This window comes from Scardinius erythrophthalmus (assembly GCF_964197995.2).
Source record: "Scardinius erythrophthalmus genome assembly, chromosome: 15".
Lineage (NCBI taxonomy): Eukaryota > Metazoa > Chordata > Actinopteri > Cypriniformes > Leuciscidae > Scardinius > Scardinius erythrophthalmus.
Window position 1 is genome coordinate 7687429 of NC_138235.1, and position 19248 is coordinate 7706676.

Sequence of the window (19248 nt, forward strand, 5' to 3'; positions counted from 1 at the left end):
GTGGTGAGAGCTCTGTCTCCACCTATATCTGGTGTGTGGTGATCGCTCTGTCTCCACTTATCGCTGATGTGTGGTGATCGCTATGTCTCCACCTATAGCTGGTGTGTGGTGAGAGCTCTGTCTCCACCTATAGCTGGTGTGTGGTGAGAGCACTGTCTCCGCCAATACCTGGTGTGTGGTGAGAGCACTGTCTCCACCTATGGAGTGTGGTGAGAGCACTGTCTCCACCTATAGCTGATGTGTGGTGATCGCTCTGTCTCCACCTATAGCTGGTGTGTGGTGAGAGCACTGTCTCCACCAATAGCTGGTGTGTGGTGAGCGCTCTGTCTCCACTTATAGCTGGTGTGTGGTGAGAGCACTGTCTCCACCTATAGCTGGTCTGTGGTGAGAGCTCTGTCTCCACCTATAGCTGGTGTGTGGTGAGAGCTCTGTCTCCACCTATAGCTGGTGTGTGGTGAGAGCACTGTCTCCACCTATAGCTGGTGTGTAATGAGAGCTCTGTCTCCACTTATAGCTGGTGTGTGGTGAGAGCACTGTCTCCACCTATAGCTGGTCTGTGGTGAGAGCTCTGTCTCCACCTATAGCTGGTGTGTGCTGAGCGCTCCGTCTCCACTTATAGCTGGTGTGTGGTGAGAGCACTGTCTCCACCTATAGCTGGTCTGTGGTGAGAGCTCTGTCTCCACCTATAGCTGGTGTGTGTGGTGAGAGCACTTGCTCCACCTATAGCTGGAGTGTGGTGAGCATTCTGTCGTCAACTATAGATGGTGTGTGGTGAGCGCTCTGTCTCCACCTATAGCTGGTGTGTGGTGAGAGCTCTGTCTCCACCTATAGCTGGTGTGTGGTGAGAGCACTGTCTCCACCTATAGCTGGTCTGTGGTGAGAGCTCTGTCTCCACCTATAGTTGGTGTGTGGTGAGAGCACTGTCTCCACCTATAGCTGGTGTGTGGTGAGAGCACTGTCACCACCTATAGCTGATGTGTTTGGTGAGCGCTCTGTCTCCATCTATAGCTGGAGTGTGGTGAGCGCTCTGTCTCCACCTAAAACTGGTGTGTGATGAGAGCTCTGTCTCCACCTATAGCTGGTGTGTGGTGAGAGCTCTGTCTCCACCTATAGCTGGTGTGTGGTGAGAGCACTGTCTCCACCTTTAGCTGGTGTGTGGTGAGCGCTCTGTCTCCACCTATAGCTGGTGTGTGGTGAGAGCACTGTCTCCACCTATAGCTGGTGTGTGGTGAGTGCACTGTCTCCACCTATAGCTGGTGTGTGATGAGCGCACTGTCTCCACCTATAGCTGGTGTGTGTGGTGAGATCACTGTCTCCACCTATAGCTGGTGTGTGGTGAGAGCACCGTCTCCACCTATAGCTGGTGTGTGGTGAGTGCTCTTTCTCCACCTATAGCTGGTGTGTGGTGAGAGTACTGTCTCCACCTATAGCTGGTGTGTGTGGTGAGAGCACTGTCTCCACTTATGGCTGGTGTGTGGTGAGAGCTCTGTCTCCACCTATAGCTGGTGTGTGTGGTGAAAGCACTCTTACCACCTATAGCTGATGTGTGTGGTGAGTGCTCTGTCTCCACCTATAACTGGTGTGTGGTGAGAGCTCTGTCTCCACCTATAGCTGGTGTGTGGTGAGAGCTCTGTCTCCACCTATAGCTGGTGTGTGGTGAAAGAACTGTCTCCACCTATAGCTGGTGTGTGGTGAGCGCTCTGTCTCCACCTATAGCTGGTGTGTGTGTGAGTGCTCTGTCTCCACCTATAGCTGGTGTGTGGAGAGAGCTCTGTCTCCACCTATAGCTGGTGTGTGGTGAGCGCTCTGTCTCCATCTATAGCTGGTGTGTGCTGAGAGCTCTGTCTCCACCTATAGCTGGTGTGTGGTGAGAGCTCTGTCTCCACCTATAGCTGGTGTGTGGTGAGAGCTCTGTCTCCACCTATAGCTGGTGTGTGGTGAGAGCACTGTCTCCACCTATAGCTGGAGTGTGGTGAGCATTCTGTCGTCAACTATAGCTGGTGTGTGGTGAGCGCTCTGTCTCCACCTATAGCTGGTGTGTGGTGAGAGCTCTGTCTCCACATATAGCTGGTGTGTGGTGAGAGCTCTGTCTCCACCTATAGCTGGTGTGTGGAGAGAGCTCTGTCTCCACCTATAGCTGGTGTGTGGTGAGAGCTCTGTCTCCACCTATAGCTGGTGTGTGGTGAGAGCAAAGTCTCCACGTATAGCTGGAGTGTGGTGAGCATTCTGTCGTCAACTATAGCTGGTGTGTGGTGAGAGCACTGTCTCCACCTATAGCTGGTGTATGGTGAGAGCACTGTCTCCACCAATAGCTGGTGTGTGGTGAGCGCTCTTTCTCCACCTATAGCTGGTGTGTGGTGAGAGCACTGTCTCCACCTATAGCTGGTGTGTGGTGAGAGCATTGTCTCCACCTATAGCTGGTGTGTGGTGAGAGCACTGTCTCCACCTATAGCTGGTGTGTGGTGAGAGGTCTGTCTCCACCTATAGCTGGTGTGTGGTGAGCGCTCTGTCTCCACCTATAGCTGGTGTGTGGTGAGACCACTGTCTCCACCTATAGCTGGTGTGTGGTGAGCGCTCTGTCTCCACCTATAGCTGATGTGTGTGGTGATCGCTCTGTCTCCACTTATAGCTGGTGTGTGGTGAGAGCACTGTCTCCACCTTTAGCTGGTGTGTGGTGAGAGCTCTGTCTCCACCTATATTTGGTGTGTGGTGAGAGCACTGTCTCCACCTATAGCTGGTGTGTGGTGAGTGCACTGTCTCCACCTATAGCTGGTGTGTGGTGAGAGCACTGTCTCCACCTATAGATGGTGTGTGGTGAGCGCTCTGTCTCCACCTACAGCTGGTGTGTGGTGAGAGCTCTGTCTCCACGTATAGCTGGTGTGTGGTGAGAGCTCTGTCTCCACCTATATCTGGTGTGTGGTGATCGCTCTGTCTCCACTTATCGCTGATGTGTGGTGATCGCTATGTCTCCACCTATAGCTGGTGTGTGGTGAGACCTCTGTCTCCACCTATAGCTGGTGTGTGGTGAGAGCACTGTCTCCACCTATAGCTGGTGTGTGGTGAGAGCTCTGTCTCCACCTACAGCTGGTGTGTGGTGAGAGCTCTGTCTCCACCTACAGCTGGTGTGTGGTGAGCGCTCTGTCTCCACCAATAGCTGGTGTGTGGTGAGAGCTCTGTCTCCACGTATAGCTGGTGTGTGGTGAGAGCTCTGTCTCCACCTATATCTGGTGTGTGGTGATTGCTCTGTCTCCACTTATAGCTGGTGTGTGGTGATCGCTATGTCTCCACCTATAGCTGGTGTGTGGTGAGAGCTCTGTCTCCACCTATAGCTGGTGTGTGGTGAGAGCACTGTCTCCGCCAATACCTGGTGTCTGGTGAGAGCACTGTCTCCACCTATGGAGTGTGGTGAGAGCACTGTCTCCACCTATAGCTGATGTGTGGTGATCGCTCTGTCTCCACCTATAGCTGGTGTGTGGTGAGAGCACTGTCTCCACCAATAGCTGGTGTGTGGTGAGCGCTCTGTCTCCACTTATAGCTGGTGTGTGGTGAGAGCACTGTCTCCACCTATAGCTGGTCTGTGGTGAGAGCTCTGTCTCCACCTATAGCTGGTGTGTGGTGAGAGCTCTGTCTCCACCTATAGCTGGTGTGTGGTGAGAGCACTGTCTCCACCTATAGCTGGTGTGTAATGAGAGCTCTGTCTCCACTTATAGCTGGTGTGTGGTGAGAGGACTGTCTCCACCTATAGCTGGTCTGTGGTGAGAGCTCTGTCTCCAACTATAGCTGGTGTGTGCTGAGCGCTCTGTCTCCACTTATAGCTGGTGTGTGGTGAGAGCACTGTCTCCACCTATAGCTGGTCTGTGGTGAGAGCTCTGTCTCCACCTATAGCTGGTGTGTGGTGAGAGCACTTGCTCCACCTATAGCTGGAGTGTGGTGAGAGCTCTGTCGTCAACTATAGATGGTGTGTGGTGAGCGCTCTGTCTCCACCTATAGCTGGTGTGTGGTGAGAGCTCTGTCTCCACCTATAGCTGGTGTGTGGTGAGAGCACTGTCTCCACCTATAGCTGGTCTGTGGTGAGAGCTCTGTCTCCACCTATAGTTGGTGTGTGGTGAGAGCACTGTCTCCACCTATAGCTGGTGTGTGGTGAGAGCACTGTCACCACCTATAGCTGATGTGTTTGGTGAGCGCTCTGTCTCCACCTATAGCTGGAGTGTGGTGAGCGCTCTGTCTCCACCTAAAACTGGTGTGTGATGAGAGCTCTGTCTCCACCTATAGCTGGTGTGTGGTGAGAGCTCTGTCTCCACCTATAGCTGGTGTGTGGTGAGAGCACTGTCTCCACCTTTAGCTGGTGTGTGATGAGCGCTCTGTCTCCACCTATAGCTGGTGTGTGGTGAGAGCACTGTCTCCACCTATAGCTGGTGTGTGGTGAGTGCACTGTCTCCACCTATAGCTGGTGTGTGGTGAGAGCACTGTCTCCACCTATAGATGGTGTGTGGTGAGCGCTCTGTCTCCACCTACAGCTGGTGTGTGGTGAGAGCTCTGTCTCCACGTATAGCTGGTGTGTGGTGAGAGCTCTGTCTCCACCTATATCTGGTGTGTGGTGATCGCTCTGTCTCCACTTATAGCTGGTGTGTGGTGATCGCTATGTCTCCACCTATAGCTGGTGTGTGGTGAGAGCTCTGTCTCCACCTATAGCTGGTGTGTGGTGAGAGCACTGTCTCCACCTATAGCTGGTGTGTGGTGAGAGCTCTGTCTCCACCTACAGCTGGTGTGTGGTGAGAGCTCTGTCTCCACCTACAGCTGGTGTGTGGTGAGCGCTCTGTCTCCACCTATAGCTGGTGTGTGGTGAGAGCTCTGTCTCCACGTATAGCTGGTGTGTGGTGAGAGCTCTGTCTCCACCTATATCTGGTGTGTGGTGATCGCTCTGTCTCCACTTATAGCTGGTGTGTGGTGATCGCTATGTCTCCACCTAAAGGTGGTGTGTGGTGAGAGCTCTGTCTCCACCTATAGCTAGTGTGTGGTGAGAGCACTGTCTCCACCAATAGCTGGTGTGTGGTGAGAGCACTGTCTCCACCTATAGCTGGAGTGTGGTGAGAGCACAGTCTCCACCTATAGCTGGTGTGTGGTGATCGCTCTGTCTCCACCAATAGCTGGTGTGTGGTGAGCGCTCTGTCTCCACCTATAGCTGGTGTGTGGGTGAGTGCTCTGTTTCTGATGACTAAATGTAAAATGTAAATGACTAAATGTCTCCACCTTTAGCTGGTGTGTGTTGAGAGCTCTGTCTCCACCTATAGCTGGTGTGTGGTGAGAGCACTGTCTCCACCAATAGCTGATGTGTGGTGAGCGCTCTGTCTCCACCTATAGCTGGTGTGTGTGTGAGTGCTCTGTTTCTGATGACTAAATGTAAAATGTAAATGACTAAATGTCTCCACCTTTAGCTGGTGTGTGTTGAGAGCTCTGTCTCCACCTATAGCTGGTGTGTGCTGAGCGCTCTGTCTCCACCTATAACTGGTGTGTGGTGATCGCTATGTCTCCACCTATAGCTGGTGTGTGTTGAGAGCTCTGTCTCCACCTATAATTGGAGTGTGGTGAGCATTCTGTCGTCAACTATAGCTGGTGTGTGGTGAGCGCTCTGTCTCCACCTATAGCTGGTGTGTGGTGAGAGCTCTGTCTCCACGTATAGCTGGTGTGTGGTGAGAGCTCTGTCTCCACCTATATCTGGTGTGTGGTGATCGCTCTGTCTCCACTTATAGCTGGTGTGTGGTGATCGCTATGTCTCCACCTAAAGGTGGTGTGTGGTGAGAGCTCTGTCTCCACCTATAGCTAGTGTGTGGTGAGAGCACTGTCTCCACCAATAGCTGGTGTGTGGTGAGAGCACTGTCTCCACCTATAGCTGGAGTGTGGTGAGAGCACAGTCTCCACCTATAGCTGGTGTGTGGTGATCGCTCTGTCTCCACCTATAGCTGGTGTGTGGTGAGAGCACTGTCTCCACCAATAGCTGGTGTGTGGTGAGCGCTCTGTCTCCACCTATAGCTGGTGTGTGTGTGAGTGCTCTGTTTCTGATGACTAAATGTAAAATGTAAATGACTAAATGTCTCCACCTTTAGCTGGTGTGTGTTGAGAGCTCTGTCTCCACCTATAGCTGGTGTGTGGTGAGAGCACTGTCTCCACCAATAGCTGGTGTGTGGTGAGCGCTCTGTCTCCACCTATAGCTGGTGTGTGTGTGAGTGCTCTGTTTCTGATGACTAAATGTAAAATGTAAATGACTAAATGTCTCCACCTTTAGCTGGTGTGTGTTGAGAGCTCTGTCTCCACCTATAGCTGGTGTGTGCTGAGCGCTCTGTCTCCACCTATAGCTGGTGTGTGTTGAGAGCTCTGTCTCCACCTATAACTGGTGTGTGGTGATCGCTATGTCTCCACCTATAGCTGGTGTGTGTTGAGAGCTCTGTCTCCACCTATAATTGGAGTGTGGTGAGCATTCTGTCGTCAACTATAGCTGGTGTGTGGTGAGAGCTCTGTCTCCACCTATAGCTGGTGTGTGGTGAGAGCTCTGTCTCCACCTATAGCTGGTGTGTGGTGAGAGCACTGTCTCCACCTATAGCTGGAGTGTGGTGAGCATTCTGTCGTCAACTATAGCTGGTGTGTGGTGAGAGCTCTGTCTCCACCTATAGCTGGTGTGTGGTGAGAGCTCTGTCTCCACCTATAGCTGGTGTGTGGTGAGAGCACTGTCTCCACCTATAGCTGGTCTGTGGTGAAAGCTCTGTCTCCACCTATAGTTGGTGTGTGGTGAGAGCACTGTCTCCACATATAGCTGGTGTGTGTGGTGAGAGCACTGTCTCCACCTATAGCTGGTGTGTGGTGAGAGCTCTCTCTCCACCTATAGCTGGTGTGTGGTGAGCGCTCTGTCTCCACCTATAGATGGTGTGTGGTGAGAGCACTGTCTTCACCTATAGCTGGTGTGTGGTGAGCGCTCTGTCTCCACCTATAGCTGGTGTGTGGTGAGAGCTCTGTCTCCACCTATAGCTGGTGTGTGGTGAGCGCTCTGTCTCCACCTATAGCTGGTGTGTGGTGAGAGCACTGTCTCCACCTATAGCTGGTGTGTGGTGAGAGCACTGTCTCCACCTATAGCTGGTGTGTGGTGAGAGCTCTCTCTCCACCTATAGCTGGTGTGTGGTGAGAGCTCTCTCTCCACCTATAGCTGGTGTGTGGTGAGCGCTCTGTCTCCACCTATAGCTGGTGTGTGGTGAGAGCTCTGTCTCCAACTATAGCTGGTTTGTGGTGAGAGCTCTGTCTCCACCTATAGCTGGTGTGTGGTGAGAGCTCTGTCTCCACCTATAGCTGGTGTGTGGTGAGAGCTCTGTCTCCAACTATAGCTGGTTTGTGGTGAGAGCTCTGTCTCCACCTATAGCTGGTGTGTGGTGAGCGCTCTGTCTCCACCTATAGCTGGTGTGTGGTGAGAGCTCTGTCTCCACCTATAGCTGGTGTGTGGTGAGCGCTCTGTCTCCACCTATAGCTGGTGTGTGGTGAGAGCACTGTCTCCACCTATAGCTGGTGTGTGGTGAGAGCTCTCTCTCCACCTATACCTGGTGTGTGGTGAGCGCTCTGTCTCCACCTATAGCTGGTGTGTGGTGAGCGTTCTGTCTCCACCTATAGCTGGTGTGTGGTGAGCGTTCTGTCTCCACCTATAGCTGGTGTGTGGTGAGAGCTCTGTCTCCACCTATAGTTGGTGTGTGGTGAGAGCTCTGTCTCCACCTATAGCTGGTGTGTGGTGAGAGCTCTGTCTCCACCTATAGCTGGTGTGTGGTGAGCGCTCTGTCTCCACCTATAGCTGGTGTGTGGTGAGAGCTCTGTCTCCAACTATAGCTGGTGTGTGGTGAGAGCACTGTCTCCCCCTATAGCTGGTGTGTGGTGAGAGCTCTGTCTCCACCTATAGCTGGTGTGTGGTGAGAGCTCTGTCTCCACCTATAGCTGGTGTGTGGTGAGAGCACTGTCTCCATCTATAGCTGGTGTGTGGTGAGCGCTCTGTCTCCAACTATAGCTGGTGTGTGGTGAGAGAACTGTCTCCCCCTATAGCTGGTGTGTGGTGAGAGCACTGTCTCCCCCTATAGCTTTTGTGTGGTGAGAGCACTGTCTCCCCCTATAGCTGGTGTGTGGTAAGCGTTTCTGTACTTGGTTTTTTTGTGAACTCAGCAACCAACATGCAGTATCCCATGCTGGGACCAGCCGTCTTAACTGAAAGCAACTTGCACTGAAACACCTTAAAGGGGTCCTATTATGCCCTTTTACAAAGTCTTGATATTGTGAACTTTTGCGAGCATTTCTGTATTTGGTTGTTTTGTTAATATTTGGAGCACACATGTGTTGTGAAAGTGATGAAGATGTTTTCTTAATTTGCGGGTGTTTTTCTATTTGCATGTGTTTTCTTCAGTTGCAGCACATTGAGCTCTCTAGGCCACCGTAGTAAACTCTGTATATTTGTGCAGTGTGTGCATGTCAAAAAATCTATTCTGAGTTGAAGCTTGTAACATAAACGCGCACATCAACCTGATCACTTGTTTAGCATTCATGTAAACATTACATTCATATTCATCAATCGGAATGAATTCAGGGTGTCTATATGAGAATGTATATGACTGTGTGCATGTGTGCGTATCTATAATAATAATAATTATTATTGACACTGTTATTATTAATATAGTCAATAATGACACTGCAAAAATTATTGTATAAGCTTGACTGTTTAACGTAACACAAAAGTTATATTTCCATGTGTCGATTATGCCTATAGTAATAAAAACATCACATAATCAATGCTTCTTTAGCAAAGACTATCTATGAGTTAAATCAATCATGCACAATGTATAATCATATAAAAGAAGCCAGCAAATTACAGTAATTCATACAAAGTTTAATAAAGCAATAAATAGTTTACTCAGTAAACAGAATTCTCAATATTATATGTTGGTTTGTTGAGCTGTAGAGATCCCTTGCAAGATTTAATTCTTTAAATGAACAACACTACACCTGAGAGAAAGTTTAACATTTAGAAGACAGCCTCTTTTTTTAATGCATTTATTCAGGAAACATGACTCTCCATTTGTAGTCAGACTGTCAGATCTGCTAGAAGGAGATCATCCACTGTCAGACAAGTCTTGTGTCTGTACGGTGTCTCGTAGGGCAGCATACTGTGCCATGTTAGGCAATCCTGATGCTACACAACAGCTCAGAGCACTGCGGGAAATGGCCATTTCATTTGCATCAAACCTGTGTAGAAAACAGATGCAAGGAATGCAATGAAATATAGTCTGTATTAGACTTAGAGACTTCCACTTATATCTTATGCAGTGTGAAATGATCTGTGAGATTTAGTGTTTGTGGAAGTTACCATTGATCTGTCTTCTCATCGTAGCGCTCCACATCAGAGCTGGTGTTGAATCCATTATAGCCTCCGACAGCAAACAACTGACCATTAACTACCTGGATTTTGAGGAAAGTAAAAAGTAAAATAAATAATGTACAGCTAAAGTATTTAACTTGACATCAATAAATCTTATAGATGCAACACTTCAATTGAACAGTAGAATGTTTTGACACAAATTGATCATCGAAGCCTTCTACAATGTTAGGGTGCAACTTTCCAATTATTCTCAAAATGGAACCAAAAAATAAAAAATAAAAAAATACCCCATATTCATTATCATCAAATCATTACTGTAATGTTATTTCATAGTTTCACCAGAGATAGATATTAACTGTCCACATCTCACCTCAATGCCAAAGTTGCTGCGTGGGATGTACATTGATGCAACATCACTCCAGATGTTAGTGAGCGGATTGTAGGCCTCCGCACACCGCAAACGACTGGCACCATCAAAACCACCAACCTTTAAATAAATACACTTTTTATTTATGTATTCTGTGCATTTGTATATGCACATCAATGCATGCATTTACAGAAGTGCAACCTTTAAACTGTGATTGTTCCATATTTCTGTATTTGTGTCATGGTTATCATAGTTAATTAAAACTATAACACTGTGTTTAATACTCACAGCATACACTAGATCGGCATACGCGATCACACCAACACCACTGCGGTGGCTACTCATGGGAGCGATGAGAGTCCACTGGTTTGTTTCAGGGTTGAAGCTCTCAGCAGAGGAGAGATACTCGGTCCCAGTAAAACCACCACAGATATAAATCTGACAAACACAAAAATACCATGCATGATGTTTGTGCACAATCATCACAGACTGATCAGAAAACCAGTGTTTAAAACACTGTTTAAATTTTATGATATTCCTTTCCATATTAACACAATTCCTTATGCCATATCTCAATTTCCCCTTTCCTTCATGCTTTACAGGCATTAAGAGTCTCCAGCAGAAGAGTGTGGGATCATGGGTAAGTGCTCTTACCCTGCCCTGCAGTGAGGTGGCGCTAGCGTCACTCCTTTGTTCATTCATGGGTGCCATCATTGTCCACTGATTGGTGTTCGGATCGTAGCGCTCTACTGTTTTTAGCCGTTGTTGTCCATCAAAACCACCAATGGCATAAATGAACCCGTCCAAAACAGCAACACTAATATAGCAGCGGCGTTCATACATGGGGGCCACCTACAACACACCAAACACATCAGTGTGCGAACACACACCAATACACCATCTCATTGGTTCTGTCCTATCAGTTGCAAATAAATACATTTTTGACAAAATCATGATGGCAACTATATTATATTATATTATATTATATTATATTATATTATATTATATTATATTATATTATATTATATTATATTATATTATACAAAGCTACAATTCCTGGAACACAAAAAAAAATGTATCATGGTTTTACCACTTTTTAGACATGTAATACGGTAATACAGTGGTATTCTTTGAAGTAATGTGGAGTACAGCACATCATTCATCACTATGGTCCATATCAAAGTACAATCCGGTGCCATCACTGTACCACAAAACTGTTTTGTGAAGGAAGCTAAATTAAAGTTACATGTTGACCTACAGCATTACTCACCTCATGCCAAGTCTGAGTGATAAGATTGAATTTCCTCACGCTGTTGAAATACTCCACATGGTCAAGACCACCAATACAGTAGACAAACTCATCCAGGACTGCTGTGCCATGAAAGGCTCTGGGATGGTCACCCTCGCGAGTCACACTGACCCAGCAGTCTGCCTTCACATCATACGCCTCAATCTCATTGGTGGGACTATCGCCGCTCCATCCTCCGATGGCCAATAGGATCGATGAGGGCAGACGTGGACGTGTCAGTTGATGCATGAGTTCTGAGTTGGTGGGTTCGTCCATGTTGAGGTCAAACAAAGTCTTCATTGCATTGATGATAACAGGCATGCAGGCTTCATTCTCCATCACTAGTGCATTGCACTTCACATTATTGAGGAAGTAGTCTGATGACATCAACCCCAATCGAACCTGAAGCACAAGGGAGAGTTTAGACTTTCAGAGACTGTTGCCAGACTGTTACTAAGCAGTTATATGGTGTTCAACAACCAAAAAAGATTTCCAAAATGGCAAAATGTCTAACATTTAACTAACATTAAAATAATAGCAGAAAATGAATCTTGATTTTAAGAGTTTTAAGATATTTGTAATAAAAAAAAAAAAGCAAAAATCTCTGTTTTACCTTTGGCAGAAGCACGGCAATGTGTCGCCTCCTGTTTTCTGGTGCATGATTGATCCAGTGGAGGACGGCTTCAAAAACCAGCTCCTCCTGTCTGACATTCAGCTCATCCTCACCAATGATCTCCTCCAGCTGTTCCAGGGAGAGCTCCAGGAACTCCTCAGGGACGTGCAGAACCTCCTCAAAGTGCTGCAGGATGTAGTGCTGTGCTTTACAGTGGAGCTTTGAGCAGGAGGAAACGTCCTCTGTAAACCTGCAGATGCCAATGCAGTTCTCTGGGCATAACTCTGACTCCAGGAACTGACAGCAGGAATCTACAAGACCTGAGACTGAGATCATTTCAGCCGCCACCAAGAGCTCCAGCACATTCTCTTGAGTAATGAGCACAGATCTTGTGTACGCATACTGGATAATAAGAGGAATGATGTCTCGGGATATTCCTTGAACTTCACAGACATGTTGTGCTGGGCTGCTCCAGTTGTTGGAGAAAAGAGCCCTGTGAACAAATTTGACAAAGAAATACAGACGTTAATAATGAGTGTATATAAAATAACTTTTCGTTATTTACATAATTTCAGCCAAATTTAATTAGAGAAACAGATTAGTTTCCTATATTAAATTTGAAATGCTGGGTAAAACTTCATTCATAGCCACTTCCAGAATCAAATTTCAAGAATGGGTTTTCCTAGATATCGTAGTTACATTCATTTTTCTGGCAATACACTCATTACACATTTTCATGCATTTATATATTTGGACTAAGGCAGTTTCAACAGTAAGTTATAATGTTGGCAGTGGAAATTATGTATATAATTATAATAATTTCTTGGTAATTTGCACACAATTGCAGTTCAAATGCTTCTTCTCACCTAAAGTAGCTGCTGCAGCCACACATGATGATCTTGTGCACTTGAAATTCTCTGTCATTGGACTTGATGATCATGTCAGTGTGTTCGCCCAGTAAACGTGCTTCATCAAACACGTCAAAGGCTGTTGCTCTTATGTTCTCCATGTTCTCTCAGGACTGTAAATGTATTCAGTCTTCTCTCCTCAAACTCTGTGTAAAGTCTCCTCAGGATTGAGTCTTTGTGGGACTTTTGCTCAGGAGAGTTCTAGAGAATGTGTCTGTGACATCATAGTTGTAGAGCTTGAATATATCTCTTCAGTTTGTGTCTTGGCCACATAATTATTATAGAGTTTTGTTTTATCGATTCCTTTTGAATGAAACATCTTCACAGTAACAAAGATATTAAAATTAATTTAAAAAAAATTAACTCAGTGACAAATAAAATAAAGCATGGGATAATTAGTCATTTGAATATGCAATCATGCATTTTTGATTGCACAATACACACACACTAGTGAGTTTTTGACAGTAGGACAGATTTTTCTTGCATGGTGTGACTGTGACCCCAAACAAGTTTACCAGAGGCCTGTATGAAGAGGATTGTCCCATTCCATTTCAAGGTCACGCAGCATTAGGCCACAACATGAGTGCAATGTCTTGCTTTTATTGGTTAAATCTGTAAATTCAGAATTACTGCCATTATAAGTAAAATGACAAATCAATGGGCAAGCTGACTTTTTTTCTTTTCTTTTTTACAATATTTACAACTGGAAAAATTCAACAAACAAGACTTTGAACAGTCACTAAGACACTACGGCTGTATCTGAAATGGTCCCTTATACTGTACCAGCAGTTCTCCACTGGTTTGGCCATGGGACCCACATTTTCCCATGGACATTAAGCCATGACACAGTTATTATTATTATTATTATTATTTTTTTTTTTTTAGGAATTTGACCGAATATATATGGTATTATCACGATATTGAAATAAGCGTTTTCAAACAATAACAGGTTTTATATTTTTTTTCTTAAAATAAAAAGAACTCTAAATTATATTTAAATCCAAAAATCAATACACACAAAAACTACATAAAGTAAACAAATGTTTTAAACTGATTCAAGTGTTATACAGATTTATAAAGAACAATAGGTAACACTTTACAATAAGGTAAAGTCAGTTAATGCATTAACAATGAGCAATAGCTACATTTGTTACCATAGTTATTCTTTGTTAACATTGGTTTAAAAAAATACAACAGATCATTGTTAGTTCATGTTAGCTCAGGTCCATTAAATCCTTCTGAATTTAATAATGTGTTATTAAATGTTGAAATTATCATTAACCGAGATTAATAACTGCTTTAGAAGTATTGTCCATTGTCAGTTTGTTAACTATAGTGAATTAACTAATAAAGCCTTATTGTAAAGTGTTACCTGTTACAGAATGCAGATCCAGACACAAAGAAATACATTGAAATGTGAGCTTTATTAACAGCACTGAGCAGAATGGAGAATACGGATGAGGATGCAGTTCAAATAGACTTTGAAGAATGAGTAAAGCTTAGTAATGAAGACCTTCTTGTTTTACAGGTGAGGGAGATCACGGATAGCTGGACGGATGGCTGGATGGGCGCACACACATCTTGGTGTTTGGTGAGTATGCAGGATGATGACAGGAGAACACAGGAGAGGAATACGCTGGAGTACCAATGCTGGAGAACAGGTAAGCAGTTCACTTCATAGAAACAAGACCGGACAATGATGTGAGACGAGGTGTGTGCTTTTGTAGCTGGCTTGATGATGGTGCAGATGAGGTGCAGGTGTGAGTGTTTAGTACTCTGGTGAAGGTGTGCTGTGTGAATGGCTGATCCATGACATTACCCAAAAATAATGAAGAATCAGAACATTTGCAATCAATGTGTAGGGCAGGGGTTCTCAGCTCTGGGGGGTATTCCAGAAAGCTTGGTTAACTTACCATTTGGTAAATCATAACCTCTGGGTTGATTTACCCCAAACCCGCATACCATGAGTATGTCGGTTCCAAAACACCTGAGAAGAGTTAGTTTAATCAACCTCCTACTGGTTACCCAGAGTTAATGCGCGCGCACGGTGAGTACATAAAGACATTTTCAATGGATCGCCGATTTCAGGAGTCACCATGGAAACCCAGGGAGAAAAAAAGCGAGCTACATACTTAGGTGAAACTGAGTTGGAGGTTTTAATGCTTGCTTATGAAGACTATAGGCCCATTATAAAAAAAAAACAAAAAAAAAAAACAATACTGCTGCATCAGCAAAAGAAAGAGAGTTGGCTTGACAAAAAGTAACGGACAGAGTAAATGCACGAGTTTATAAAATTATAAATGGGCTATTTTCCCCTTTCATTGTGACGCAAAAATTATTTAGGGGAATGTAGTAAAAATAGACAAGTATTTACTTGTTGGCCTCCATACATTTCTTAATATTACAGTAGTAATGCACATAATTGGCTACTAATATGTTGGCTTCTTGTTTTATCAGGTGTAATCCTTCCGGAGCCAGAAGAAGTGTGAGCCAAGTCAAAATGAAACACAAAAACATTCTCCAGCAAGGTAATATTTTCTAAACTTGTTACTGACGCCATGCAATTTAGTTTCCTATGTAGCCAATAGAAAGAAGGCTGAGGCCCGTAAAACAGGTGGGGGTCCACCTCCACCTTCCCTCACCCCAGCTGAGGAGCTGGCACTGTCCCTTAATAAAGGACGACCTGTGGTCGATGGGATTCCAGGGGCAGTTCATCGGACTCAGCTACCAAGACAAGTGGCTTAGTAAAATGTAGGTGTACCATATTATTACTTATGATTTATTGATGTTTTCACTGTTTTTGTCAGTGTTTTAATAAAGAAAATCATCAACATTGTCACCATTTTAAATAGGCATTTTGAATGCATTTTACAGTCATTGATTCACTTGTGCAGTATGCATGCTGCTTTGACTGCATATGCTGTGTACTGTAATCTTATTACTAGTACTCTTAGATGTTCCTAATGTCCTTCTTTATTAGTTGTATTTGTTTAAGAATATACAGTGAGTATTGAATATGCATGATTATCTTATTGGTTTAATGATCTTGCAGTTGCTGATGGCCACATTGTATTATTGGATCCTCCTGCAACACCACACTCTGTCACAGTTGTAAGTGATTATTGTCTTTAGGTTTCTGTTTGCTAGACCAAGCATCCTTCCTTATTTTCACTGCAGGCTGAAGATGAAGAGACCACTTCTGCTGTGACAGAAACAGAAAATGTGGGGAGGCCCATAGAGGTATGATGCATAGAATGAATTCCCCCTTTTTTGCATAAGAGAATAAATAAATTGTCATTGTCATTTTACAGAATATGGCAGGAGATTTTAATACAGATGAGGGTCCATCTACCTCCACACAGAATCTTAGCAGTGTAAGAAATGTTCTGCAGTTCTCCTTCCTCATTTAAATATTTGGTCTGTGTTTGTATTACAGACTTTATCAGTCATGTTTAATTATTCTGTCTTTCTAGTTGCCTGCCAAAGAGCTGTATAAGGTCCACCTTCAAAAGCAAAACAGAAAAAGTGACATGGAGATGGACCTTAGACAGCTTCAAATGGAGGAGAAAAGGCTTAACCTAAAAAAAGGCCAGGCTTGAATTGCTGGAGCACCAGCTTAAGGTGGGAAATAGTATGTGAACAGTAATCTGTCATTGGTTGATGAATGAAATCTAAAGCAATAAATACAAATGTCTTTTGTTACAGGAAATAAAGAAACAATGAACACTTGACTGTTAACTGGTTTTAATTAAAGTGATTTTGGCAAATCATGTCTCGTACCACCCTGCCATCTCTTTGGTCTACTGGGTTCACTGGGGGTTCCTCTTGGCCATCTTCAAGAGAAGGGGGGGCCCTCTCACCTCTCAGTGTGGCAATGTTGTGAAGAACAACACAAGCAGCTGTGATGTCACATGACCTTTCTGGGTTGACCCTGAGCCCACACAGGCACTGAAACCTTGCCTTCAGGATGCCTATGGTCCATGTTCTGCTGTGGGCCAGGTTGAATTGTGCCTGTGGTCCAGGCTCAGGTTCAGGGTAGGGTGTCATCATATAGGGCAGACAGGGGTACCCTCTGTCCCCCAGCAAGTAACCATTGAAGTGTCATATAAAGGTAGTTAAAGTGTATAATTGCATTAAAAAAAAAAAACATAAAAAAAAAAATCATTGTGTAAGGCAAAACATGCCCTGTTGAAATTTGTGGCACAATGATGACTCCCTAAACATTCTGGCATCATGTACAGACCCTGGCCATTTGGCTTCAACATTAGTGATGAGGTGGGTTGCATCACATATCACCTAGTTAGTGGGGACCAATAATGAGGGTGATTTAATGGTTTAAACACCCAAATATTTAGCACCCAAAAAATCTATTGTCACCTGCACATTGATGCTATGGATTGACTTTCTATTAACATAGTCTCCTTCATTGACTGAAGGAGCTTTAATGGGAATGTGGGTTCCATCAATGCACCCAATCACATTTGGGAACCCTGAAATTGAAAGTTATATAATTAGAAACTTTTAAAATTATTGTGACTGTCACTGTATACAGCATGAATAGATTAAGTATAGTGCTATGTAACTAAAATGGTCTTTCATAGAATGTCATAGAATGGACAAACCCGCCACTCTGTGGAATTTCTCTTTAATGACCCTCAGTGGTTTGCAGGGAACTGCACAAAAGTGTGTAGGAACCGTTTGAGTGCAATGCATACTGTACGAACAGCCCTACACACAGTTGCCTTTCCCACATGCTCTGCATCACCTATTGTATACAAAAAACTCACCGTCGCAAAAAAAGTTAAATAAATGGAGTTAAATTTTAACTCCATTATCTTCGTTTAATAAATTAACGATTTTTTTGAAAAACGGCAACACTCCCGCAAATATTCATTTGGATACGAAAACACATTTGCAGAAAAGAATTTGTATTATCTGTGCTTCCACATCCACTGGATCGTCTTTAAAACGGCACGCCATGCTCAGTAACCTTCTGAAACAAACTAACCCTGAAACATAACCTGCTACCGAGCAGGTTATCTTCAGAGAGTAAGTTCCTATGGTTACATACATACCCAGAAAGTTACCTCCGTTTTTGGAACCGAAAGTTGAGGTTATCCACTAACTTACCCTTAAACTTACCCGGGTATGTCACATAACCTGCTTTCTGGAATACCCCCCTGGTCCTCGATGGCTATTTTCCTGCATTTAGCACCAACCTTGATCAAACTCACCTGCTTATTGACCTTATGGGGACATGTTTTTGGTCCCCACAAGAAAAACAGCTTGTAAATCATACTAAAGGTGTGTTGTTTTTGTTTGTTTTTAAACGTAAAAATGCAGAACATTTTCTGTAATTGTAGGTTTCAGATTAGGGGATATAATTTGTTCAGTAAAACAAATCATTATTTCTATGGAAAATCCCCATAAAACATGTGTGTGTAAATTAGTCTAATACAAACTTCCTTAACAGTATTTATGAACACAATTCACACACATTCATGAACACAAACTATTTTGAATATTACAGGCTTTCTTTTTCACAGTGATGAACTTTATACCCGGATCAGATCAATGAGGCCTACGATCAATGATCAGTTTTTGAAAATGTTAAAGGCCCCAAAAGCCCCTGAAACCTTGAACAAAAATACTAATCCTTAGAAAAACATTAGGCCTGCTCACCTTCCAGGGCTTGGGCCCTAAATATGAGAAAGAGGTTCGCAATAACACGCAGCATTACGGACTGTTGTACAGCTAAATTAACTGGAAGCGGATGAGACCAGAAGTCTCGACACAAGGTACTAATGGCCGCACTCGCTCTTACATTAAACATAAGGTGAAAAAATGTGAAAATCTTATTGTACACTTTATTATATAGCTTATTTTTTTATTGTAAAATTAAATATTTTTAATTGTATTTAAAATTTAAATACCCGGCCCTATTGTTTCCGTAAGGATTTTTTTTTCTGCCTTTTTGCCACTTTTGAGGCCCTTAACATGATCAAAAACTCTTGAAATTTTGCACACAGGTCAGAACCTGCGGCCATCAGGGCCGGGCTGAAGCTGGTACCCGGGCGTGGCAGGGGGGCTCGACGGCGCCCCCTGGAATGGTGTCCGAAAACTTGGTCCATAAATCAAACACGCTTGCAGGTAATAATATGAAACTCAGTACACATAGATCTCATCGGGCCGCACAACTTTCATGCTCTAAGTTTTACAAAAGCCCAACAGGAAGTCGGTTATTATACGTTGTTTGAAAAACGCATACAATGGAATGTGAAATACTCCTCCTAGGGAATTCATCCGATCGCCACCAAACTTGGTGTGAATGAATTCAAGACATTGAGGACGAATTCTTGCGAACGGATTTTTGATATCTCGAACGGTTTGGCTGTGGCGAGGAAACAAATTTATGGCGAATAATGGGACACAGGAAGTGTGTTATAACTTCTGGGTGGTTCACCCTTGAACGGGGTCTGAAAACTTGGTTCATAGATCAAACACGCTTGCATGAATTAATATGAAACTCAGTACACGTACAGATCTCATCTGGCCGAACAACTTTCCCTATGTCAAGTTTTACGCCAGCCCAACAGGAAGTCGGCTTTAATGGGTTGTTTGGAGAACGCTTGCTCTGGTATTTGAAATAATCCTCCTAGGCAATTCTTTCAATTGCCA

The 19248-nt window shown here is 44.5% G+C and overlaps 1 protein-coding gene across 1 annotated transcript; it reads right to left on the minus strand.

The window, feature by feature from the left end:
• Positions 1-9128: 9128 nt before the first annotated feature.
• Positions 9129-12671, minus strand: LOC308703166 (kelch-like protein 10; the record flags this gene model as incomplete). The annotated part of the gene is made up of 8 exons (XM_081386490.1): positions 9129-9261; positions 9383-9474; positions 9765-9881; positions 10050-10199; positions 10416-10613; positions 11032-11451; positions 11663-12155; positions 12529-12671. 8 exons carry the CDS (start codon positions 12669-12671, stop codon positions 9129-9131), a joined length of 1746 nt encoding a protein of 581 aa, XP_081242616.1.
• Positions 12672-19248: the final 6577 nt, after the last annotated feature.